The sequence below is a fragment of the Pelophylax lessonae genome (assembly GCF_965119305.1).
Source record: "Pelophylax lessonae genome assembly, chromosome: 1".
Classification (NCBI taxonomy): domain Eukaryota; kingdom Metazoa; phylum Chordata; class Amphibia; order Anura; family Ranidae; genus Pelophylax; species Pelophylax lessonae.
The window spans coordinates 560,824,163-560,851,919 of record NC_138768.1 but is presented as its reverse complement, the minus strand read 5'-3'; the positions used below and the strand labels follow the sequence as shown (position 1 = coordinate 560,851,919).

Below are 27,757 nucleotides of genomic sequence, written 5' to 3'. Positions count from 1 at the left end.
ACACTAGGCCCCAATTACTATTGTTTGTACCCCTAAAAGGCTAGATGAGGAGTAGGGGGGGTATGGAACAGGCAGCACCCTCAAACCTTCAGAAGTATGAGATGAACCCCAACAACTTGGAAAGGTGGATCTCTCTCACACGTACCAACACAGACTATCCCCCAATTTAACTGATCCCCAAAGGTTTTTGATTAAATAGCGGAATAGAAAATATGATCCAAAAAAAGTGTATGTATATCACACGTACACAACCACACTAGGCCCCAATTACTATTGTTTGTACCCCTAAAAGGCTAGATGAGGAGTAGGGGGGGTATGGAACAGGCAGCACCCTCAAACCTTCAGAAGTATGAGATGAACCCCAACAACTTGGAAAGGTGGATCTCTCTCACACGTACCAACACAGACTATCCCCCAATTTAACTGATCCCCAAAGGTTTTTGATTAAATAGCGGAATAGAAAATATGATCCAAAAAAAGTGTATGTATATCACACGTACACAACCACACTGGGCCCCAATTACTATTGTTTGTACCCCTAAAAGGCTAGATGAGGAGTAGGGGGAGTATGGAACAGGCAGCACCCTCAAACCTTCAGAAGTATGAGATGAACCCCAACAACTTGGAAAGGTGGATCTCTCTCACACGTACCAACACAGACTATCCCCCAATTTAACTGATCCCCAAAGGTTTTTGATTAAATAGCGGAATAGAAAATATGATCCAAAAAAAGTGTATGTATATCACACGTACACAACCACACTGGGCCCCAATTACTATTGTTTGTACCCCTAAAAGGCTAGATGAGGAGTAGGGGGAGTATGGAACAGGCAGCACCCTCAAACCTTCAGAAGTATGAGATGAACCCCAACAACTTGGAAAGGTGGATCTCTCTCACACGTACCAACACAGACTATCCCCCAATTTAACTGATCCCCAAAGGTTTTTGATTAAATAGCGGAATAGAAAATATGATCCAAAAAAAGTGTATGTATATCACACGTACACAACCACACTAGGCCCCAATTACTATTGTTTGTACCCCTAAAAGGCTAGATGAGGAGTAGGGGGGGTATGGAACAGGCAGCACCCTCAAACCTTCAGAAGTATGAGATGAACCCCAACAACTTGGAAAGGTGGATCTCTCTCACACGTACCAACACAGACTATCCCCCAATTTAACTGATCCCCAAAGGTTTTTGATTAAATAGCGGAATAGAAAATATGATCCAAAAAAAGTGTATGTATATCACACGTACACAACCACACTAGGCCCCAATTACTATTGTTTGTACCCCTAAAAGGCTAGATGAGGAGTAGGGGGGGTATGGAACAGGCAGCACCCTCAAACCTTCAGAAGTATGAGATGAACCCCAACAACTTGGAAAGGTGGATCTCTCTCACACGTACCAACACAGACTATCCCCCAATTTAACTGATCCCCAAAGGTTTTTGATTAAATAGCGGAATAGAAAATATGATCCAAAAAAAGTGTATGTATATCACACGTACACAACCACACTAGGCCCCAATTACTATTGTTTGTACCCCTAAAAGGCTAGATGAGGAGTAGGGGGAGTATGGAACAGGCAGCACCCTCAAATCTTCAGAAGTATGAGATTGTGTTCACTGTACCCCACAAAGATTGAGTTCACTGCACCCCACAATGATTGTGTTCACTGCACCCCACAAAGATTGTGTTCACTGCACCTCACAAAGATTGTGTTCACTGTACCCCCCAAAGATTGTGTTCACTGCACCCCACAAAGATTCTGTTCACTGTACCCCACAAAGATTGTGTTCACTGCACCCTAAAAGGATGTTGTTCACTGCACCCCACAAAGATTGTGTTCACTGCACCCTAAAAGGATGTTGTTCACTGCACCCCAAAAAGATTGTGTTCACTGTACCCCCCCAAAGATTGTGTTCACTGCACCCCACAAAGATTGTGTTCACTGCACCCCAAAAAGATTGTGTTCACTGTACCCCCCAAAGATTGTGTTCACTGCACCCCAAAAAGATTGTGTTCACTGTACCCCCCAAAGATTGTGTTCACTGCACCCCACAAAGATTCTGTTCACTGTACCCCACAAAGATTGTGTTCACTGCACCCCAAAAAGATTGTGTTCACTGTACCCCCCCAAAGATTGTGTTCACTGCACCCCACAAAGATTCTGTTCACTGCACCCCACAAAGGATTTTGTTCACTGCACCCCAAAAAGATTGTGTTCACTGCACCCCAAAAAGGATTTTGATCACTGCACCCCAAAAAGGATGTTGTTCACTGCACCCCAAAAATGATTTTGTTCACTCCACCCCAAAAAGATTGTGTTCACTGCACCCCACAAAGATTGTGTTCACTGCACCCCAAAAAGATTGTGTTCACTGTACCCCCCAAAGATTGTGTTCACTGCACCCCACAAAGATTCTGTTCACTGTACCCCACAAAGATTGTGTTCACTGCACCCCAAAAAGATTGTGTTCACTGCACCCCAAAAAGGATGTTGTTCACTGCACCCCAAAAAGGATGTTGTTCACTCCACCCCAAAAAGATTGTGTTCACTGCACCCCACAAAGATTGTGTTCACTGCACCCCAAAAAGATTGTGTTCACTGCACCCCAAAAATTATTTTGTTCACTGCACCCCAAAAAGGATTTTGTTCACTGCACCCCAAAAAGGATGTTGTTCACTCCACCCCAAAAAGATTGTGTTCACTGCACCCCAAAAAGATTGTGTTCACTGCACCCCACAAAGGATTTTGTTCACTGCACCCCAAAAAGATTGTGTTCACTGCACCCCAAAAAGGATGTTGTCCACTGCACCCCAAAAAGGATTTTGTTCACTGCACCCCAAAAAGATTGTGTTCACTGCACCCCACAAAGGATTTTGTTCACTGCACCCCACAAAGATTGTGTTCACTGCACACCAAAAAGGATTGTGTTCACTGCACCCCAAAAAGATTTTGTTCACTGCACCCCAAAAAGATTGTGTTCACTGCAGCCCAAAAAGATTGTGTTCACTGCAGCCCAAAAAGATTGTGTTCACTGCAGCCCAAAAAGATTGTGTTCACTGCAGCCCAAAAAGATTGTGTTCACTGCAGCTCACACACAGAAAAATGGATGTGGATCACTGACACCTGCCTATCTCCAATCCCACACCACACAGCAATATCGATTGTAGTTTGTAGAACACAGTTTCCCTAAAATTCAGCAGACTCTGTCCCTAACAGGATTGAGAAGAGATCGTAGATCAGGATTGAGTGCAGATTCACCCCACCCCCCACACAGCAATATCGATTGTAGTTTGTAGAAGACACTGACCCTATAATTCAGCAGACTCTATCCCTAAAATGCCTACAACTCGCCCTGCCTAAACACTCCGACCTGTCCCTCAATTCTATCCGGACACAAATGGTTTTTTCCTGCCTATCTTTCCCTAATCAGCAGCCAGCACATTGATGTGTGCTCTGTCCCTTAGCTAAGCAGCAGAATGACGCTGCTGCGGCGGCTGCCTCGAACTTATAAAGACTTGGTCACATGCTTCAGACGGCCAATCACAGCTACTAAGACATTTGCAGGCATGGCTGGGATGGCTTAAGGCACACCAGTTAAACGATTGTTGATTGGCTGTTGAAAGCCCGCCATGAAAAGAGCGCCAAAGCATGCAAAACCCGGAAATAAAACGACCGAACACGGATTTTTACCCGAACATACAGTAAAGTGTCCGTGTCCGTGTTCGGGTAAAAAAAATCCAATTATTCGGTACGAACACGAATAATACAGTCCGTGTTCGCTCAACACTACATATCATTAAAATTTTTGACAGTAAGGCCAATTCTTGCATTCATCAAGAGTCCTTCTATAGGGTTACGATGTGAAGGAGCCACGGACACCCAATGACTACTTTTTCTGCACCTGTTTGATAGGTGCATATCATTTAAATTTTTGATAGCAAGGCCAATTCTTGCTTTTATCAAGAGTACCTCTTTAGGGTTACAGTGTGAAGGTACCTCCGACACCCAAGACCAATTTTTCCACACCTGTTACTTCTATCCAAAATCTGCGGATGAGACACCAGAATTTATCCCAATAATCTCTAATCTTGTTCCCAGTGCACTACATTATGGGCTCATTATACAGACTAGCTCTCCAAGCCATTGTTTACAAAATAAAGAAAGCTTGCAGGGAAAATGTAATTTTTTGGGCTTTATAAATGCAATTATTGCTGCAGCAGCTTCTATACAAGGTACAGATGTGCCACTTTACAGGTAGACTAAGGGAACCCCCCAGGCACTATATTGAACAGAATTTCTCATTTTTATTGTTATTTCTCAATTTTATGCTTTCACTTTTTCAGTAAATTACTGCTCATTTTAAAAGGACATTTTTATAAACTTTATTTTCATTGATACATGTCCCCGAGGGCAGTACCAAGACCCCATAACCATTGTATGACCAAATACTTGTATATAAGACTTCAAAATGGGCACTTTTGATTTTTCCTATAAACTTCAATGGAGTTCGTCATTCGGTTCCAAACTTTCGCGATGTTCGAAAGTTCTGGTGCAAACCGAACAGGAGGTCGTTCTGCCCATCCATTTTTCTCAGCAATGCTGGTTCCCTTTTTCTCTAACACTATTACAAAACATATCAAAACATTTACGGTATAAAATTGGATTGCATAATTATAATTAATTGCTAGCATTGTGACCAGACTGCCTAAACTCTAAGTCTGAGCTTAGTTCCTCTTTCTAAAAAAAGCCTTGTTTCAAAATATTAGCTACAAAATATATTCCTTATTAATAAGAGAAGAAGGTGCTTTAGATTCAATTTCAAAAATGCACAGAGCAGAGCAATTCCAAGGTGTTCTTAATAGTATCCTTACAGTTATAGAGTTTTTAACATACTGTATCCCATGAAATCAAATTTTTAGGGTTTTGTTTTATGTGATTTATAGGTAGGCTTGGGTAGAGATTGTGTTTTCTTTGTTGGTTATAATTATTTGTGAATCTGCCAAATACCAGACCTAATCTAACTTCAGCATTTCAAATGACTACACTTATTACAGTGCCTTGCGAAAGTTTTCAGCCCCCTTGAACTTTGCGACCTTTTGCCACATTTCAGGCTTCAAACATAAAGATATAAAACTGTAATTTTTTGTGAAGAATCAACAACAAGTGGGACGCAATCATGAAGTGGAACGAAATTTATTGGATATTTCAAACTTTTTTAGCAAATAAAAAACTGAAAAATTGGGCGTGCAAAATTATTCAGCCCCTTTACTTTAAGTGCAGCAAACTCTCTCCAGAAGTTCAGCGAGGATCTCTGAATGATCCAATGTTGACCTAAATGACTAATGATGATAAATAAAATCCACTTGTGTGTAATCAAGTCTCCGTATAAATGCACCTGCACTGTGATAGTCTCAGAGGTCCGTTTAAAGCGCAGAAAGCATCATGAAGAACAAGGAACACACCAGGCAGGTCCGAGATACTGTTGTGGAGAAGTTTAAAGCCGGATTTGGATACAAAAAGATTTCCCAAGCTTTAAACATCCCAAGGAGCACTGTGCAAGCGATAATATTGAAATGGAAGGACCAGACCACTGCAAAATCTGGCCGTCCCTCTAAACTTTCAGCTCATAAAAGGAGAAGACTGATCAGAGATGCAGCCAAGAGGCCCATGATCACTCTGGATGAACTGCAGAGATCTACAGCTGAGGTGGGAGACTCTGTCCATAGGATAACAATCAGTCGTATACTGCACAAATCTGGCCTTTATGGAAGAGTGGCAAGAAGAAAGCCATTTCTTAAAGATATCCATAAAAAGTGTAGTTTAAAGTTTGCCACAAGCCACCTGGGAGACACACCAAACATGTGGAAGAAGGTGCTCTGGTCAGATGAAACCAAAATCGAACTTTTTGGCAACAATGCAAAACATTATGTTTGGTGTAAAAGCAACACAGCTCATCACCCTGAACACACCATCCCCACTGTCAAACATGGTGGTGGCAGCATCATGGTTTGGGCCTGCTTTTCTTCAGCAGGGACAGGGAAGATGGTTAGAATTGATGGGAAGATGGATGGAGCCAAATGCAGGACCATTCTAAAAGAAAACCTGATGGAGTCTGCAATAGACCTGAGACTGGGACGGAGATTTGTCTTCCAACAAGACAATGATCCAAAACATAAAGCAAAATCTACAATGGAAAGGTTCACAAATAAACATATCCAGGTGTTAGAATGGCAAAGTCAAAGTCCAGACCTGAATCCAATCGAGAATCTGGGGAAAGAACTGAAAACTGCTGTTCACAAACGCTCTCCATCCAACCTCACTGAGCTTGAGAGGTTTTGCAAGGAGGAATGGGCAAAAATTTCAGTCTCTCGATGTGCAAAACTGATAGAGACATACCCCAAGCGACTTACAGCTGTAATCGCAGCAAAAGGTGGCGCTACAAAGTATTAACTTAAGGGGGCTGAATAATTTTGCACGCCCAATTTTTCAGTTTTTTATTTGTTAAAAAAGTTTGAAATATCCAATAAATTTCGTTCCACTTCATGATTGTGTCCCACATGTTGTTGATTCTTCACAAAAAATTACAGTTTTATATCTTTATGTTTGAAGCCTGAAATGTGGCAAAAGGTCAAAAAGTTCATGGGGGCCGAATACTTTCACAAAGCACTGTATATACAGTTAGAGATGAGCCGAAAACCCCCCGGTTTGGTTCGCACCAAAACACAGCGAACAGAGGAAAAGTTTGTTCGAATAAACGAATCCCATTGAAATCTATGGGACTCGAACCTTGAAAATCAAATGGCCTCATTTTTAGGGCTGAAATGCATGTCATTGCCCCAAAAAAGTTTATGGGGGTCCGGGTACTGACCTGGGGAACATGTAGTAATGAAAAAAAGTTTTTAAAAACAATCGTTTTTAAAGGAGCACTGATTTACTGATTTTAATGAGGCTTAAAGTGAAACTATTAAAATGAAAAGTTCCTTCAAATATCTTGCCTGGGGGTTCCCCTGAATGTGCCTGTAAAGTAGTGCATCTCTACGATGTATGTAGCCTGCTGCAGCAATACTGACATTTCTAAAGCAAAAAATGTCATATACAAATATACATACAAATTTCAAATGGGACCTGCTGGTAAGAATTCCATACAAAATTGAAATTGCATGTGCTATACAAGTGCCAAAAATTGGGCCTTTGCTGTTGGTGATGCCTGAACACCGTAACCAAGCCCTCGCAGATACTCTTGCTGGGTGCAGGAACGGGACGTGCTGGTAAGAATTCCATGCAAATTTGAAATTACATGAGCTATACAGGTGCCAAAAATTGGGCCTTTGCTGTAGGTGGTGCCTGAACACCGTAACCCCTCACAGTTAGCAGGGCAGAGGGACAGGGTCTGCTGTTAAAAATGACATACCAAATTTAAATTGTATGCACCTGTCATACAAATGCAGAAAAATTAGGTCTTGGGGGTTGGTAATAACTTAAACCAAAAACATTGTTGGAAGCTAGCAGAATCAAGGTAGAGGAATAGGATAGGCAGCATATGCAGTCTTCAAGGGATGGCAGACCCCTAGCAAATTCAATCAGTTACATCAGCATCAGGGGCTTGATAGCTCTTGTTGATGCAGGACTGGTTCATTTTGATAAAAGTCAGCGGGTCAACAGAGTCTGTGGACAGACGCACTCTTTTGTCCGTCACAAAACCTCCACTAGCACTGAACGTCCATTCGGAAAGCACGCTGGAAGCAGGACAGGCCAGTAGCTCCATTGCATATTGAGCAAGTTCTGGCCAATGGTCCATCCTCAAGACCCAGTAAGCCAGTGGATGCTCAGCTGGAAAGGTCTCCAAGTCTGCTCTTGTGCCTAGATAATCCTGCACCATATGAGGGAGACGCTGCCGATGGTTGCTTAAACCTAACAGCCCTGGGTGCTACTGAGGACAAAAGAACTGTTTAAAGGCATCGGTCAGCCGGCCGCCCTCTCCACCGCTCTGCCTTTGGCTGAACGATGCCTCAGAAACACGTCCAGAGAATGTTGACCTCCCAGTGTCTGGAAAGGTGGTACACAATTTTTTTTTCAAGGCCTCCTCAAAATGTTTCATCATCTGCTCCCTCTGTGAAGGCAGGATGAGCTCTGCAACTTTACCCTTGTAACGTGGTTTAAGAAGGGTTGCCAACCAGTAATTATCTCTCTCCATGATACCATGAATCCTCGGGTCCTTTCGCAGGCTTTGCAGAATCAGGGAGCCCATGCATTGGAAGTTGGAGGAGGCATGAGCTTCTGAGTCCTATGGGTCACTAAGGATGACATTGTCAGCAGGAGCAACCTCTCCCCAACCATGTACAACTCTTGGGGTTTCTGGGGAATCGAAACCATCCCTTGAAGACTGCTGTATGCTATCCTCTACATCCATGCTGCCAAAATCCTCCTCCTCCTCTTCCTCCTGTGTGTTTTTTAGCCCTGCAGGAATGATATCTGCATAAAGGGGGTCATGTGAGGAAAGGAAGTCCTCCTCTTCCTGCCGCTGTTCTGCCTTAAGTGCCCTGTCCATGATTCCACGCAGTGTGTGCTCCAGCAGGTAGACTAGCGGGATAGTGTAACTGATGCATGCATCGTCCCGGCTCACCATCCTTGTGGCCTCCTCAAATGGTGACAGGATGATGCATGCATCCTTAATCAAAAGCTACTGGTGTGGTGAAAAAAAGCCAAGCTCCCCTGACCTGTCCTTGTGCCATACTCGCACAGGTACTGATTGATGGCCCTCTGCTCCATGTGCAGCCCCTGCATATTTGCAAACGTTGAGTTCCACCTGGTGGGCATGTCACAAATGAGGCGGTTGGTGGGCAGGTTGAATTTCCGTTGAATATCAGATAAAAGAGCACTGGCATTGAACGAACGGCGGAAATGGCCACAGACTTTTCTGGCCTGCCTCAGGAGATCTTGGAAGCCCGGGTATCCGCTCAAGAAACGCTGCACCACCAGATTCAGAACATGTGCCAAGCATGGGACATGTGTCATGTTTCCCTGTCGGAGGGCGGAGAGAAGGTTGGTGCCATTTTCGCATACAACCATTCCTGGCTCAAGCTATCATGGTGTCAACCATCTCTGAGCCTGCCCCTGCAGAACTGACAGAATCTCTGCCCCGGTGTGCCCCGGTGTGACTCCTATCCCCTAGACAGACCAACTGAAGCACCACATGGCATCTTTTAGCCTGACTGCTTGCATAGCCCCTTGAACGCTTAGGGAGCACTGCTGCTTCAGAGGACAATTGAGCAGAAGAGGACGTGGAGGAGGTGGTGGAGTAGCCAGATGTGCAGAACCATCACCAGCTTTTTGGAGGCGTGGTGGCAAAAAAAGCCGCAACACCGAACCCTAACCCTGTCCTGCATCCTTCCCAGCTATCAGCAGAGTTATCCAGTGCGCCGTGTGCACCTTCCTACTGACTGCTATATCCAATGAGGCCAAAACACTACCTTCCACATGACGGTAGATAGCCGGAATGGCCTTACGCAAAAGAAATGCCTTTTTGGGGACCTGCCACTGCAGCACATTTCACAAATTTGCGAAAGGGAGCCAAGTCCAAGCTAGAATTAAGACGCTGAGCATGTGGATGGCTGGGACAGTATTTCTTTCTACGGTTCAAAACTGGGGTAGTGAAAATTTGCCTGGTGCTCAAATCAAGTGGTGGTGTACTGCTAGCAGATTGGGCGCAAGTCTCTGTGCCACTCATTGCTATACCATAATCCCTCTCAATGCTGGTATTTGAGAAGACATGAGGTATAGTAGGGTTAGAGATCACAGATGAGGAGCAAGGTGATGTATGCTTGTTTTGATCTGGTGCCTCTTTCAGGTGCTGTTGCCAACAGACTGCATGGCAGGTCGTCATATGCCTTGTCAAGCATGTGGTGCCCAATCGGCTGGTGTTCTGGCCACGCTTGATCCGCTTTAAACAGATGTTGCAAACAGCAAAGCTGCGGTCTACTGCACAGGTGCTGAAAAAAGCACACACTAATGAACTTTTTGGAGTCCGCGGGGATTTTGCAGCACCCTGCACCTGTGGAGCTCTGTGCTGTGATGCAATAGGTTGGCTACTGCTATGGCAGCCCCTGGAGCACATTCTGCCTCGTTGGAGTTGTGCGTCCTCCTCATCCTCCCCCTCCTCCTTCTCCTCTAATCTGTCAGGCACCCAAGTACAGTCAGTGACCTCATCATCCCCTCCCTCCTCATCACTGGAGCAAACTTGGCAATATGCTTCAGCTGTGGCAACATGACTGCTGGTTTCTTGTCCGTCATTGTCACCCCCTCTCTCTAGGCTCATGTTATTCCCTTCATCAACCTGGGAACCAACATCACAGCTTTCAAATTGCTGCCCATCCTCCAGCAGCATGTCACTGACACTATGATCGAATAGTTCAGGTGACTCCTGGTTGGACAACTAAAGGAGTAGCTGTGGAGAAGGAGCCTGTAGAATGGGCCTCTTTGGCAGCTGTGGTGGAAGGCAAACTAATATGAGCATGGGTGACAGAGGACGAGGTGGATGAGGACGGCTTATTGATGCACTCCACCAACTCTTCCACATGTTGTGCCTGAATAGCATGGGCAGCACCGGAAATAAAGGACGGGCGTGCCCCGCCTGCAGAGGATGCACTATGTTGACTGTGACCACCACTTTTCACAATGGACACAGAGGCTGCTTGCCCTATTTTCGTGGCCTGTGAGGGTCGGCCTCTCCTTGTCGGCCTTTCGGATATGATGTTAATACAGATGAATATAGGATATATGCAACTGACCAATAGATACTCAATGACCTGATATGATGTAATCTATAGCCCTATAAATGATCTATGCTGCTTATAGGATATACCCAAGTGACCGATGAACAATACTCTCACTGATATCTGATGTAATCTATAATCCTATAGATGGATGATCTGTGATGCTTATAGAATTTTCCACAACTGACCAATGAACAATACTCTGACTGATATCTGATGGGATCTATAATCCTATAGGTCTGTGATGCTCCCTACAATGCTAGGAATGAATCACTCACTGGCGCTGCACTGTCTGATATGATGTAAAGAAAGAAATCTCTCCCTGCCTGACACACGGTCCTGGCTCCTCTCTACACTGCTAGCAATGTCTCTGCACTGTCTGACAAACTCCAAAAAAGCTACTCTCTCCCTGCCTCACACGCGTGCCTCTCCCTGTCTCATAGCCCGCACAATGACACTACACGCTGCGGCTGCGCGAGCAGCCTTTATGTAGTGTGGGGCGTGTACTTGGCCCCTGAGCCATGATTGTCTAAAGGCAGCCTGCCTTTAGTCCAATCATGGAAGTGATCATTTGATTAACTAAAACATGAGGTCAGGGTGCATGCTTTGGCCAATCACATAACGTGCTGCACGCGCGGCACGCATGCAGTGCATTATGGGAATCTCAAATTTCCCACGAAGAAGCACATTTGTTCATCAATCGGCGAACAATCGAACGACCGATGTGCGAGTCGAACTTAGCCTCGACTCAAACTCGAAGCTTATCTCTGTATACAGTATATCTATCAATGTTTGTATACAGTATAGTTAATATCACTCTGCATATCCTTTGGTGGTTTTCTTCTTAATGTAGTCTAAAATAAAAAGAACCTTCAGCATTCTAAGCCTAAATGTTTTTGATAATGCATTTTACAGGTTGGTGTCAGTTTGACTGCAGATGTGTAAGGGTTATTCTCAGAAATAAAGGTAAAACCACCAGAACTATGAGAAAGGAAAAATGAAACCTTAATCATATAACCACTTCCTCTCATACTAGCCCGCGTTTTTAATCAGCAGCATCTTTTTAACTGTTTAGCTTATTCAACCTTCCGTAATTTGTGGCTGCTTTATTGTTTCTTTATGTTTATCATCACCAAACTTCAGAGGAAATCTATCTGTATCTTATCTATAGGTTGTATCATGAAAGTGAAAATATAGAGGACACCATTCATGGGTAACTGCCTGGATCAAATAGCAACAAAAATGGGATTACATGTTGTGTCACAGCATGAAATAGTTTTATGTTTAGACTAGATGGGACACAATTCTCCACCTGCACCACCAAACTATGAATCTTCCTTAGCTATATTGTTGATATTCTGGTCTTCTGGAGTGTGAGAATAAAAGAGGAGGACCATCATGAAATAGAACTTTGGGCAATTTTTTTTGTTTTTTTTCAATTGCAGAAGAGACATATAATCAAGAGAATTCAAAATAGCCCTATTGACAATTTTATGGCATTAATTGCCTTAAAGTGGCTGTAAACCTCAGTCATAAAATGTGAACTAAGTACATATCATATATGTAGTGTTTACTTGTCTCTCTCCAAAGCTCTAAGTGTTGTTTCTCCCTGGTGCTTCGTTCCCTTGTTATGAGCAAAATAAGTTTTCAGACATATGAGATAACATGAGCTAAAAACATGTTTTGAGGAGGAAGATAAGCAGGGAGCTTATCTATTCAGAATATAGCTCTGCATATTTCTTCTTCCTCTGCCTTTGTGAAGGGATGTGTGTCCCTTTCCTCCAATTAACTCTCACACAGTGTATAAGAGCTCTAACTGCAGTTTTTCTTGTTCTTCTTTGTACTACTCACAGACCGTGGCAAAGCTAGACATTCTTTCACCCGAAGCAAATAATTAGTTCGGCAATAGACAGTGTCAGTAGGGCAGAGGACAGTGTCAGTAGAGCAGAGGTTAGTGCCAGTAGGGCAGTGGACAGTGTCAATAGGGCAGAGGTTGGTGTCAGTAGAGCAGTGGACGGTGTCAGTAGGGCAGAGGTTAGTGTCAGTAAGGAAGTGGATGCGTCAGTAGTTTTCTGGCAGGGGCATGCTAGCGTGGGCACCAACGACAATTACCTTGCATCTCCTTGGTACCAGGGTCCCAGTTGCCACAATGAGCCTCACTATGGCATCTCTTTGGTTTTAAGGGGGGGGGGGTAAGAGGACATGTGCTAGTGGGTGATTTGGAAGGGACAAGGACTTATGTTGGGGGGGGGGGGGGTCAGACTTCAAATCTGACCTCCCTTCTAGCAAAAGTCTTCTCCCCTTTTAAATCACCCTCTAGCACATGTTATCTTACCTCCCCCTCCCTAAAATCACTCCTGGCAGCATGAAACTGTTACCTGCCCATGCACCCCCCTCCCTACCTTTCTGGTCACCAAGTCCCCTCCTCTGCAAGGGTCCATTAAACCTCTTACAGTCAGAGCTCAGATCAGTGCAGATGCAGAGCACTGTCTCTCCTCCCCGACTCCTTCTCCTGTGTACATGAAATGTCAGAGCCGAGGAGGAGGCGGCTTCAGCCTGCTCTGCAGTATCTGCTTATACGGGCAGCTGCAGGGGAGAGAAGTGCAAGCTGCCATAGAAAGATGGAATTGCAGCATTTTGGACCCCAGAAGAGTAGCAGGGCAGGTGTGACTGGTGCCCGTGCTGGAACACCCATGTCAGGCATTTAGTGGGGCCAAGTGCCGTAATTTATTCTGGCACTTGGCTCCTGCTCTGGGCTCCAGGAGATGTGGATCACCTGTATTTTCCTCCTGCAGCAGCTGAATGCCGGTGGTAGAGGAGGAAAAACCGGCATTCAGTTGCTGCAGGAGGAAAATATAGGTAATTGGTTCTAGTAAATGCCACCCTGTCCAGTGTTGCAGGGGGGCACTACAGGAGCATTGCCGGGGTTGCCATTGCAACCCCTGACGTTGCGCCCATGGATAGTAGCTTCTCCAGTATTTATCAGTTTGGCAGTGTAAGGCTCCTTTCACATAGACAGACCGATTGGGTCAGCCTGTCAGTTTTTTAGGCGGACCCTTGACTGCGCTCTACAGAGTGGCGGATGTAAATGAACATGTGTCCGTTGACATTTGCTGACATCCGAATCCGTAATGAAAACCAGCTATGAGCTGGCATATAGAGGTATACCTGCTTAGTGACTATATCCGGTTTATCATTGGAACGCAAAGGACTGGGTAGTGTCCAGCTCCAGAAAGTGTAACTGCTTGTTTTTACTTTGAACACTGTAAGTGCATTTTTAATTGCTTTAATAAAAGTTATAAACGTACTGCACGGTGAGGATTCTCTCTGTTTAATGATTCCACATGGGGAGTTCGTTATTTGGCTGTTAAAGTCTGTTGAAGGCCGCTGAAAGCTCTGCATCATAGGAAAACAGCGGTGAGCGTTGCTGTGTGCCCGATACTCACCCGCCATCCAGGCAATTGAGGAAGGATTGTATTCAAAGCTTATATCCCCTATTTGTCTGGAGAGTAGGGGACTGAGAGAGGAGCACCCGGACACTACATCAAGCACTGAGAACTTTGTGGCTGTCTTCTGTCAGCATTGTGTATCTTCTGACAAGCACTGAGCACTTTGTAGTGAAGAGGAATAATTAAATTTTGCACTGAACACTGGACACTTTATATTTATACAGATTGGTTTTCACATGAATGGAAAATTATTCAGTTATTTTTTTAATTTTTTGAATATTTGATTTGCACATGTCTATAAGGAATGTTATATGATGTATATACATTGCAATTTGCACATTAAGTTATAGTACCTTTGTGAGTCACTAAGCACTTTGATTTATATGTATTACACATATTTATTGCATTTATATTTATTTATTCTTATAGAGTGATTTATATAATTTCTGGAAGCACTTTGTGTCACTAGATAATAATTTTTGCACATAAATTAATGGTTGATTGAGCAGCGCTGATACACACTAACTACTGTTCTTTAGATACACTGTGCATGTACCCCTTTAAGAGACTTTGACCAGGTGAAGCAGGTAATCAGACAAGACCCTTCACTGAGGTACAGTGGTGTATTTAGGTTTTGTGCTTCCCTAGGCCTGACTAAACTTGTGCACCCCCTAATTTAAATATGACCCACCCCTTCCTGTAAAGACCACACCCCTTCCTGTTTATGACCCACCCTGTCATCTGTAAAACACAGACCATAACCACAGTCTATCAGTGCCCATCATCATAGCTTCATTAGTTCCCATACGTTCAGCCTCATTAGTGCAGCGTTATTAGTGCCGCCTCTTTACTGCCCGTCAGTGCAGCATATCAGTGTGGCCTCATCAGTGGCCACCAGTTGCGCCTTATCATTGCCCATTAGTACAGCCTCATGTCACAGGTTAAGTAAGATTACTCTTTTAAGATATTTGGACTTGTGTTTGCTGCCACTAATTGTAATTATAGGATTATTTTACTTGTTTGTATTATAAATAGGAAATCCATAGTCATTATACAAATAATGAAATATTTTTTTGCTGCCCCCCTGCAAAGTGCCGCCCTAGGCCTGGGCCTTGTTGGCCTAGGCCAGGATACAGCACAGCACAGGTAGTTGCTGAATACAGTACAGTTCTCAAAAAGCAATTTCAACGCAAATCCTGAACAGAGCTTCTCTAACAATATATAGAGCGTGCATACATTATGCAGAAGGCAAGTCCAGCAATCAATCCTTTTTAAGGCAATAGTCCATTAGGACAAGAATCCACAAGAGGGAATGCAAGCCCTTTCAGAGTCCATGACTGACAGTAATCCATAAAGGCAGTAAGTCAGTGATTATTAGCTACAAGGTTATAAGGTTCCCAGGATTGAGACCCTTACCAGGAACAGGGCCATCTTTCTGAATGGGCATGCTGGGCAGTTGCCCGGCGACCCAGCCCCAGCCAAGCATTTGTCCAGATTTCCTTGTGCATTCAGCTGCCGAACTTAGCAGGTGGCAAGCGCCTGTCGGCCATGCCCTGCTGTCAGGGCACTTAGGCCATGGAGGTTGAGCCCACAACTGCAGGAATGCCTGTCTGCCTTCACAGGAACAGGCACACACAGGACAGTTGAGTCTGACTCCCGTCCGTGTGTGTGTTCACTGGACCCAGCCACCGAACTTGAAAGCCTGGCACTGCTGTACCAATAAATATCACCTTTTTCGATAATTTGCATATTTATTCTCGTGGGTGATTTCTGTAGACAGGGCCCCAGTGCACTGCATTGCCCAGGGGCCTTTATTGCTCGTAAGATGGCACTGACCAGGAACCCTGGGTAGGCTGCTATCACCCCCCAAAGGGTGTGACTTCTACAGCAGAGTAACCAGCTACATTTTGGCAGAATTTCCCCAGGAACATTGGTTAACCTATAGGGGGCAGTAGGCCAGCTGAAATGGTGGGAAAAGTGTTAACCCTTATAGTCTGGTTTCCCCTAGCTCTCAGGTCATCCCTGAGGACATAGGAAACATATAAACAGTGTTAAATTTGGCATCTGGCTGGCTTAGCTAACTTGAGGAAATGAGCACAGCCAGGGGAAACAAGTGCTTACACAGGCAGACATATTAACCCCTTGTAGGCACCTGCATTTGCATTTTTCAGCAATATTCCAATAACCGTGATTAGTTAGTGTAAAAGATGAGAGCATTAGCACTATGAGCTAGGTGCTGGGGGCTACTCTCCAAGACTTAGACTTGGAGGGAATATTGTCATTAACCACATCTGGACCGGGCCTATTTCTGACACATGTTGTTGTTTACAAGTTGTTTACAAGTTAAATCTGTAATTTTAGCTAGAAAATTACTTAGAACCCCAAAACATTATATATATATATATTTTTTAGCAAAGACTGGAAAATAAAATGGCAGTCGTTGCAATATTTTTTTGTCACGCGGTATATGCGCAGCGGTCTTTCAAACGTCATTTTTTTGGAAAAAATACATTTTATTGTATTTAAAAAATAACAAAACAGTGAAGTTAGCCCATTTTTTTGTATATTGTGAAAGATGATGTCACGCCAAGTAAACAGATACCTAACATATTACGGTTTAAAATTCGGCACACCAGCGGAATGGCAACAAACTACGGTACATAAAAATCTCCATAGGCGACGCTTTAAAACATTTTAACGGTTACCAGTTTAGAGTTACAGAGTAGCTCTTTTTGTAGAATTATTGCTCTTACTCTGGTGATTGCAGCAATACCTGTGGTTTGAACAGTGCTTTCATTTTCGGGCGTGACTTACATATGCGTTTTCTTTAATGCGCAAGCTCACAGCGACGAAGGCACTTTGAAATTTTTATTTTCCTATTTATTTTATTTTTTTTTTTTCATTTTAGCACAGTTTTTAAAAACAATAAAAAATATGATCACTTTTATTGCTGTCACAAGCAATGTAAACATACCTTGTGACAGTTATAGTCAGTGACAGGTACTCTTTATGGAGGGATTGGGGTCTAAAAGACCCCAGACCCCTCCACTGCTTTTCAATGTATTCAAAATGCCGAAATCGGCATTTTTGAATACTGACAGTTTTTTAAATTTGGAGCCTTCCGGGTTACTACATCGGAGACCCGGTCAAAGCCAAATTCAGCTTTGATCGGGACTCCAACCAGCCGGCGGATGTGGCGGCTGGTTACTCTGGTCTCCTTGTGGGACAGGAGACCCAGACAGAGCAGCGTAAGGCGGCGGGAGGGGGGGGGCGACCCCTCCTGCTCGCTGGGATACCGGGCAAGTGGCTCCCAAGCCACATCGGCTGTTATAACCTTAAAGCCGACCATAGGCTCTAAAAAATGGTACTGGGATGATTCCTCTAGCTGCAGGCATCACCCTGATACATGGTACAAAATATACTAGTATATTTCCACGCGCCACTGGAAAAAAGGGTGAATATGGTAAAAGTGCAATCTAATATTAATTGTTAATAAATAAATAAATAAATATGTGAAGTAGCAGCTGCTGTATAAAAACACAACCTCTACCAGTACCAGTCAGCTGCCAGGACCTGACTCCACAGATAGTTCCTGTAGCTATGAGCTGCCTGAGGGACCGCTGCCAGCCCATGGGATAACATCTCGAGGAGATCCATTGAGCCCAGGGGGCTTACAAAGCCTGATTGGTTCTGGTGCCTTACGGCATTCAGTACCTACTTCATTTGGTAAGTGACCCAACCATATTACCCACTTGGGACAAGAAAACAGCCGAGATTATATTTATCAAGCCTGAACACAAGCACTTTGTATGAACTTTGGACAATCATTTTTTAAGGAGACTATTTGTTTTAAACTATCAACAATCACTATTTATATTTCTAAACTACTATTTATTTTTTCAAGATTCATGCACGTTTTTATTCACAGGAATTGATTTTTATCCAGTTTATTCATATATTTACCTACATTAATATTCGTGTGATTAATTGTATTCAACACTATTGCACTTTATATTCACTAGATTGTTGGTTTAGATTCAACACTAAGCAAGCGCTGTATTTGGTCTATCACCCTGATACAACCACTTTTCTGAGCTGACGTAGAGCTACGTCAATTTGTGGGAAGTGGTTAAAGAAAACAGAACAGATATTGCAATTTTTCAAATCAACTGTATGCACACATACTGCAAAAAAAATAAAAAATTCCCGTGGGCAATACATTTAAATGGCTAAAAGCAAAACAAATATGGCTTATATCAAATGTAAAAAAAATCAACAGCAAAATAAAAAAACGGTATTCTATGAATGGAAGAGAGAAGGGGAGGGGTAGATGAACATCATATTCTCCTTTTGTCTATTCACAGAATGCCATGTATTATGTAAAATAATACCAGACATCTTGAATAGATAGGGTAAAGTGTAAGTGACCTATCTTTCATCGTATGCACTATGCACTGTATGTGAGCCAGAAGTCTCAGCGCTGATAGTTCGGCACTTGCTATACCAACAGGAGTAAATTAAACTAACAGTTTTAACCAATACAGTAGCCAGCCACAAGTTGAAAACACGGCATTGGAGTTGACTTATTGGTAAATAGCATATGTGCAAAAATATTTTTCCCAAAAGTTCAGCTTTATCAAACAAGTTATGTGATTGTTCAGTTATATGTATGAAAGTGTGGCAGGTAAAAAAAACAGCTTGTGCTGCATTTAAAGAAAAAATAAACAGAATGAAATTAAGGCTCTGTTCACAATATGGCGTTCTGGATTGCAGGTGGAATTGCCACAATTCTACCTGTGATTCCAAATCGCCGGATGCCCTTGCATTTCCCGTTATTTTCATTGGCACTCAAATCACAGCGCGGTTTCTTTTGGGGGACAAGCGTCCCGCAATTCTGTTTGTGCGATTTTACCGCGATTCGCTGGTCACGCGATTTGAGTGCCATTTAAAAATACGGGGATTGCAAGGGCGTCCCGCAATTTGCAGCAATTCGGAATTGCGGGCAGAATTATAGCGATTCCGCTTGCGATCCGGAAAGCCAGAGCCTTAGCTAAGTCATGGGAGTTAAAGGGAAATGATTTGTCAAAATGAAATATTTATTTAAGTGTATAAAGTTAATTCGCTGCAGCTACATACCTGTAATTGAGAGTGAAAGTAGCATTTTGTGACTCTTCCCCAGCTTTCCAGCTACAATAGCAGAAATTATTTTTTAGAGTATAATTCTGATAGCACAAAAGATCGGTGGGGACCTTCTTGGTTAGATCTGCAAAATAGGAAGAATAAACCTAATAAATTACCAATTTACTGACCACATGCCTAATAACCCCATATTGACCACATCCACTGTATTTCTTGGTAAGCATGCACACCATTCACACATGACTGCCGTAAGGACGTTTTTGGCATGCAAAATGTCTATTAGGCAGTATAGATAAGTAGTGAAGTACATAGTGAAAAGTGTATTTTAGGCTGTATTTTGTAAAATGAAGCCAACTCATGTCTTTTATACATGTTGGCACTGTACTTTCTATACTTCCATGTTACAAGAATGTCAGCAACAGGGAAATCCTGAAATGACACACCCTAAAAAATATGTTAATTTTTCTGATATTGGAAATGTTAGTTTGGAAATTGCAGTGCTGCAGCCGAATATGTGCTTTGGAAGGTTTTGGTGTTGACTTCTTATTTTGCTACAGATTCTGTGCTGAAAGATGGGCTGATTTCTTTTGTTTTTCAAAAATTATTTTTATGGCCTAATTATTCCAAGGACAAAAATAAATAAATGTTCGACTTTTTGCAGTTTTCATGCAAATTAGGACTACTTATGCTTATTATTATACAGGATTTATATAGCGGCAACAGTTTACGTAATGCTTTACAATATAGAGGGGTAACAGTACCACGCTGTGGTTAGTATTTTGAATTTTATAGAGTGGGGTAAGGGAAGCCAGTGAAGGGATTGACAGAGAGGAGCAGCAGTCACGGATTGGTTAGTAAGGTGCATTAGTTTAGCAGCAGCATTCATAATTGACTGAAGGGGATATAGCCTGGACATGTGCAATTCATTTCAGTCCAAATGTAAATTCGGACAAATGTTTTGTTGAATTTCATTGAAATTCATTTTGTTTATTAATTTTCTAACGAATTACAAGTTTTCAGAACCATTCAAATTCGGATCGGTCAAAAAATGATTGACCGATTCAAATTCTGTGTGAAGAATAACTGGTTGTTAAGATGCAGGCCAGGGCCCCAGCCGCCACGTCCCTGGTGTTAACCCCTTCCTGCCAGTGTCATTAGTTACGTAACAGGGCATATTTTTTAGCAAGGATTACTGTAGAAATGTCACTGGTCCCCTCAAAAGTGTTACTTAGATGTCCGATCTGTCCACCGCAATGTCGCGGTCACTGCTAAAAAACGCTAATCGCTGCCATTACTAGTAAACAATTAAATAAAAATGCCATAACTCTATCCCCCAGACGCGATAACTTTTGCGCAAACCAATCAATATACACTTATTGGGATTTTTCTTTACCAAAAATACATGGCAGAATACATATTGGCCTAAAATGATTACATTCTTTATGTTTTTTTTTATTTGCTGTGTTTTTAAGCAGAAAGTAAAAAATATTGTTTTTTTTTGTTTGTTTTCTTTGTTTTTTTTCAGAATCAAGACTCTTTTTTTGTTTATAGCCCAAAAAATAAAAACCAGAGAGGTGATCAAAAACCACCAAAAGAAAGCTCTATTTGTAGGAAAAAGGACACCAATTTTATTTGGGTACAGCGTCGCACGACTGCACAGTTGCCAGTTAAAGTAACGCAGTGCCATATCGCAAAAAATGGCGTGGTCATTAAGGGAGTAAAACCTTCCGGTCCAGAAGTGGTTAAGGGGGTGAGTTGAGGAGTCAAGAGATAGATCTGGGTGTCGTTAGCATAGAGGGGGTATTGGAAGCCATGGGAGGTTATCAACTGGCCCAGGGAAGAAGTATGAAGAGAGAATAGGAGGGGCACAAGGGGGTACCTGTCAAAACCAGGTACCTGCCCCCCCCCCCCTAAAGGTGCCATATGTGGCATCGGAGGGGTGGAGGAGGAAAAAAAGCAGAGCTTCCCCTTTTAGCTTAAGCTCTGCTTTAATTTTAAAAATCAAGATAGTCAAATGGCATATACTATATTCATTATAACAACCTTATTCTGATAAAAAGAAATGTCAAAAGAACTGCTGATTTTGCTTTCAGTTTCTTATTTAGTTGATGAGTTTACACTTTGCTAATGTGGGTGGTAATACACACATCAGTTAAATATATTCATTTTTTTTTTTTTTTTTTGGGGCTTTTTAGGGCATGCATACATAAAAGTCTATCCTGGCAAAACTTTATGCAAAGCTTTACTATTTAAAGTGAACTTCTCTATTCACTAAGAATGGTATTACCTTTGGAATCCTCTCTATCAGTATATTTGAAATAAACCTCTTGCGTCTATGAATTTTTTTTTTTGTCGAATGTCAGTATCTAAGCCCTCATTACCACGTTTACCTACTCTGTGCAGAGGTTTAATATTTAAAGTGAACTTTTTCATTATCTAAGCTTGGGGGTAGCTTTGGAATCCTCTTTATCAATATACTGCATTTGTAAAAAAAACATCTTGCATCCATGAAATGTACTTGATATTCAAGTTTCAACTTTTTGTTAAATAGTCAGTATTTTTGTCAGTATCTAAGCCCTCATTACAATATTTAACTACTTTCCTTGCCAAAGTTTATTATTTAAAGTTAGCTTTTCCATTATCTAAGCATGGTGGTACCTTTTGGAATCCTTTTCTATCAATAATTTTAAATAAACTTCTCATGTCCAAAAATATTTGATATTCAAATTTAAACTTTTTGTCAAATATCAGTGTCTAGGCCAGCCTTTCTCAACTCTTTCAAAACAGAGGAACAATTGAAATAAATTTCTGGTCTCGGGAAACCCCTGCTAAAAATTAAACATCTACAACTCCTGATACATTAGTGTGACAGTCAGTGGGAAGAGTGCTCCTTACTCTTGTCATCATTGGGAAGAATTCACCCCTTGCAGATAGCTAAAAGGAACAATGGTGTCATTGGGAACTTATCTGAGAGGCAGAAATTGCCGATTGCTCAAGGAACCCCTAGAAACCTTAGGAGGAACCCTAGGGTTCCACAGAGCCCTGGATGAGAAACCCTGGTCTAGGCCCTCGTTGCCACATTTAGCTGCTCTCCATGGTGACATAACCAAAGAGCAGTGTCAAATGATTACCCCTGGAAGAGCTAAGGTGTCCTCAACATTAGGACTATGATCAATGGTGTGAACAGTACGTATTTGGCAGTAGTTTTTGTAAATGAAAGGTTTGCTTAAAAAAAAACCCAGTATTTTATCTCAGCAAAGAGAAAGTGCCGTATGGCGGTAATAAACCCAAAAGCAAACATTTATTATATTCAGGGCCGGCGCTACCTATAGGCAAAATAGGTACCCGCTTAGGGTGCACTACCACCTTGGGCGCAGCTACTGCCTCTGTCCCAGTGAAGCCCAGGCATGGGTGAGCCTGGCTCTCCTCTCCTGGTCCCTGTAGGCCCCATTCAGTGCTGGCTGACCTGGGAACACATCAGCTGCAGGTGCCACCAATCCAATGTGTCCCGCTGAGCTCCCCGCTGTCACATCTCCTCAATGTACTACCTGAACAACGCCGGCCCTGGGACTCCTTTGCTCCAGCCTTTCCCTCTGGTGCGACCTGTGAGTACAGCAGTGGGGGCGGGGGGGTGCATTGGGAGAGTGGCTGTTAGCTGACCTCCCGGCCAGCGGGGGACACCAAAGAGTGACTAGATGGTTCTGGCAGAGACCTAAACAATACTGCCCGCTCACTGCTGAGGATGGATCCTCCGATCTACATCAAGCTGTCTGTGTGGGGGATGGGGGGGAGGAAGGGATTGTGAGTAGGACAGGATGTAGGAATCAGGTAGGTCAGTGTAGTGGTCAGGTAGGTCAGTGCAGTGGTCAGGTAGGTCAATGCAGTGGTCAGGTAGGTCAGTGTATGTGTCAGGTAGGTCAGTGTATGTGTCAGGTTGGTCAGTTTTGTGGTCAGGTAGGTCGGTGTAGTGGTCAGGTAGGTCAGTGTAAGGGTCAGGTTGGTCAGTGTAGGGGCAGGTAGGTCAGTGTAATGGTCAGGTAGGTCATATGTGTTACATGGGCAGGGCAAAGGGGGTGGAGTCAAAATGAGGTTTTGCCTAGGGTGTCAAAAATCATTGCACCAGCCCTGATTATATTGCAGCTTACCAATTCTTAGATGTACTGGTTGCATTATACTTTCTTTCCTTTATTTTCACCATTAAGGCTGTGGTTTTTCAACAGAACAAGCTGTCCTGCATGTAGCAATTACCATTTACCACTGACAGGGGTGCTTACAATGATCACCTTTTATTTATGTAAAACCTTTATTCCAAAAAGAAAAAAAATAGATGTCACAACTGCTTAAAAAGTGTTAACTGTAGCTTTTTTTAAGTTTGGTCAGGGTATCTAAATCTGCAAGTGCATCTAACACTTTCCTTCCTCCCCCCAGACTGACAATGCTGTTGTCCAAAGGTGTCTCCTGTGCTCCTTCATCCAGAGTGAGGGCACTCTCATACAGGAGGTGTATTACTGGCCAGATAACCAGGTGAAAATCGAGAGAAAAAGCCTAAAAAGCGAAAACTAATGCAGCCACCACATCTAATGATTGGTTAGATGAAAAATATTAAATTTTTTGTTTTGGGCTTAATACTGCTTTAAAACCTTTTAATATCCCTCAGTTAAGAAGGGAGGTTATTTTAAAAAAATTGTCTCAACAAGAAGGTAATTTTATAGTTTCTTAAAACAGCAAAATGAATTACGTCATGCCTGTAGATACCTTTACTATTGGATCAGAAGGTTATTGTAGATACCTTTACTACTGGATCAGAAGGCTGTTGTAGATAACTTTACTATTGGATCAGAAGGCTATTGTAGATACCTTTACTACTGGATCAGAAGGCTATGGTAGATATGTTTACTATTGGATCAGAAGGCTATGGTAGATACCTTTACTATTGGATCAGGATGCTATTGTAGATGCATTTACTATTGGATCAGAAGGCTATTGTAGATACCTTTCGTCAAGGACACTGGCTGCAGGGACCTTTTCTGCCCACATTCACCCTGTTATTTGTTATTGCTATATTTCTATTTTGTTACATTTTTGAGGGACTGTTTTCTTGGATTTGCCCTAAAGACTATTCCTGGTGTGCTTCATTCTGAACTATACATGGTAATTAAAAGAGCTGGTCACATTGATCTGTTACATGTACTCTAATGTAGGAGCCAGACAGTCTGTCACTGGGGTTATCTGCTTTTGTCTGTTTAATAAGGTGTTTTGTGTTTATACTTAGCATAATGTCTGATGTACTTTGTTTTAGCCTTGTTGCCAGCAGTTCAGCCACCCATGTTGGTTTAAGTGCTGAGTTAATTAGCATGTTAATTATATCATTGTCCAGGTGGTCAGTTTAAATTAACTTAATGTTTAGCTATGGTAATTATATCCCTGTGTGCAGTTTGTATTGTTAGGGTAATATGGTTAGGAGGGGGATGTCCTCCTGTGGGGTATATATTCTGTGTGAGTTTGTTCAATAAAGTGTTCCAGATCTCAAACAAGCTATTGTCGGCTAGTCTTGTATGTTATGCGGCCATAATATCTGATATCTATGTTCAAGACTGGATGAAGCGATATACTGACAGAAGCACTCAAGCACAGTGTGGGTTGGTTCTGTCACACCTTTACTATTGGATCAGAAGGCTGTTGTAGATACCTTTACTATTGGATCAGAAGGCTATTGTAGATACCTTACTATTGGATCAGAAGGCAAATACAGACAGTAATATCTTAAATAAAATATTTGCATTGTATATTTAATTATATTAAATGGAATGATTGTTCTGAGCAAAAGGACCAACTACAGCCTCTATAGTTTGCTTTAGGTGAACAAACTTCTGTAATCCGCTGCCTGAAGGGAAGGGAGTCGGTTACAGGTTGTCTGCATGAACACTAGTAGGGAAGGAAATGCTCTTTACAAGCTGTGTTGTGGTAGGGACCAAAGTATTATTAAAGAACAGAGGAAAATATGTAAAAAAAAACTTCTGCTGAATGTAACACGTGTGCAATGTTAGAATTCTCACATTTTCAATTTAAACATAATCAGGTCATAATGACCATCTTGTTAGACTAGGTTTAGATTGACATGTTGCAGTCTGACTTACCTGCCTGTCGATCAGTGCTGGCAAAAATGATGAGCTGAGTCCAAAGTAGTACTTTAATCCTAGCATTGTCTCTGAATCCAAAAGGAGTCGGTGGCACCATCATACCCATCACCTCAAGTCAAACTTAAAAATGAAACGGTTTCAAATGTGGTATGGACTTTTCAATTTAAAAAAAAAAAACTTTTCACAGAGGGAAAAACCAAACTAATAGTGAGAACAAAAGATCATCAAATAAAAGCAAGAGTGTTTCTCATAAACTGCGTATGAGAGAATATCATAGCACATTGTAGGTCACAAAGTGCTGCTGCTACCAAAGCAGTACACAACTGTGGTCTGCAATAAAATGTTACTGCGTGCTAAAGAAGTGCCTTAAAAGAAACTGTGACATCTTGTAACCACAACCGAGATACATATAGCACAGGTACAGGGAAACTGTTGCACAAATTTGGTTTATCCTAACAGGGATGTGAAAGCACTACTTGATCCTTGATAGTACAAGCTGGTCACATCACACTTCTAGGGGAGCAATACTGGTTCCCCTTTTGATTTTGAAAGTCATAGGGCTAGGCATTTCATTTATAAATCTTTTTTACCCAAAAGAGTGGAACTTTACAAAATGTACTACTAAAGTTAAGGGTGCTTTGGTCAGGTTAAAGCAAACCAGTCTAAGGAAGTGCTCATGGCAAATTTAAGTGGTTGTAACAGCAAACCAAAAAGGACTTGACAAAGCGCATGCGCGCAAAACGCGTAGTCACGGCAATGGGGACGCCTGTGCTCCACACCAGTTCCTGGTCCCCTTCTGGATGAGTGGCCTTCTTTCCGGATACTGCACGATTGCCTTAAGTGCCCTAGTGACGGCGTAATCACGCGCCGGCGGTGTCCGACTTGGCCTATCTTCAGCCACCACCTTTGTGTGCCCTGGCGTTCCTGGGATCCTTCCATCTGGCACCCTTACTTCTATCTGTCAGTGCCCTCACCCTCTCCAAGACCTGGTGTGGTAATGTGCCTTAATGTTCCTGGTTTTCTCTTTCTTTATACATCATGTATTTTTAATAAACTATTTCATTGTCCATTGATTGCTGACATTGATGTTTGTCAGTTCCCGTGAGCTGTCAACTATCATTGTGTAAAGTGGTTGTAAACTCACTTTTTGTCTTTTTTTCTTGTACCTACAGGAAAGCCTATAATAAGGCTTACCTGTAGGTACACTAAATATCTCCTAAACCTGCACGGTTTAGGAGAAATTCACACTGAATGCATCCTGTGACGTAACCGGGACTCCAAAGGTCCGGCGTACCAGGCAGGACCTTCAGAGCTTGAGCCGTAAATGAGGGCTCCCACGCACATGCTCAAGAGTGACGTCACCACAGCTCTGGCCACTCATGTAGCCAGGGGCCGCAAACCCGGTAGGTAAGATGGAAGCCTTGTTAGCGTTGACATTGGAATGCTTCGTTTTAAGGTCTCGCGATGCTAGCAGATTATGCATTTTTCTTCAGGGGAAACATTTTTTGTTTTGTTTTTTCCTACTACTTTTTGTTTTTTAATTACTACTAATATTACTGTAAATAGATAAAATCAAACACCTTAAGATGACTGCACATACTTTTTCTAACTCAGCTTCTGTGCTGATGGCTCCCAAAAGCTTCCAGTGACTGAGCAGTCATCAGGCAAAATGAGGTTTGTTTCCTACCCACAGCTCTCATGGAAACCCAGTTCTATAATGCAATGTTGTACTTTACTGACCTATAGAGAAATGAGCATACTGGGGAGGGATATGTAAGAGATTTTATGTTTACCAGAACACAAATGTGCATATTGAACGTGCCATTGTTTGGGCTACTTAGGGTGCTCACGGTAAAAATATGTGAACAGTGAAAATGTAACAGTTTGATATGTTTGCCACCAGAAGACCCTCATCTCCATGATTAAGCCCTGGGGGCGGGGTGAAACATGTTGGAGTCGTGGTCTGGATAAATCGAGCTGAGGCTGCTTTTACCTGCTAACCACTTAGGCAGGTCGAGTTGTGCGGTGGCTGGGCTATAGCTTCCTATTTCTGCAGTATACTTTGGGTCTGGACGGACCTTTCCTCAGCTTGCACCCTCGCTAGTCAGCTGCACTCAACTCACCTTGACAGACTGAGCTGTGACCCTTAAAGTGATTCTAAAGGTAGAAGCTTTTTTATCTTAATGAATTCTATGCAAGATAAAAAAAACCTTCAGTGTGCAGCAGCCCCCCCAGCACCCCCT

General features: G+C 42.6%; 1 protein-coding gene across 1 annotated transcript in view; it reads right to left on the bottom strand.

The window, feature by feature from the left end:
- IL12RB1 (interleukin 12 receptor subunit beta 1) overlaps positions 1–25,825 on the bottom strand; it is a 200,930-nt gene extending 175,105 nt beyond the window's left edge. The window contains exons 1-2 of the mRNA XM_082260759.1: positions 25,512–25,825; positions 19,372–19,498 (exon numbers count right to left, since the gene is read on the bottom strand). Of these exons, the coding sequence (XP_082116885.1) occupies positions 19,372–19,498; positions 25,512–25,620 (236 nt within the window). The 5' untranslated portion in view covers positions 25,621–25,825. The remainder of the gene's footprint in view (positions 1–19,371; positions 19,499–25,511) is intronic.
- Positions 25,826–27,757: the final 1,932 nt, after the last annotated feature.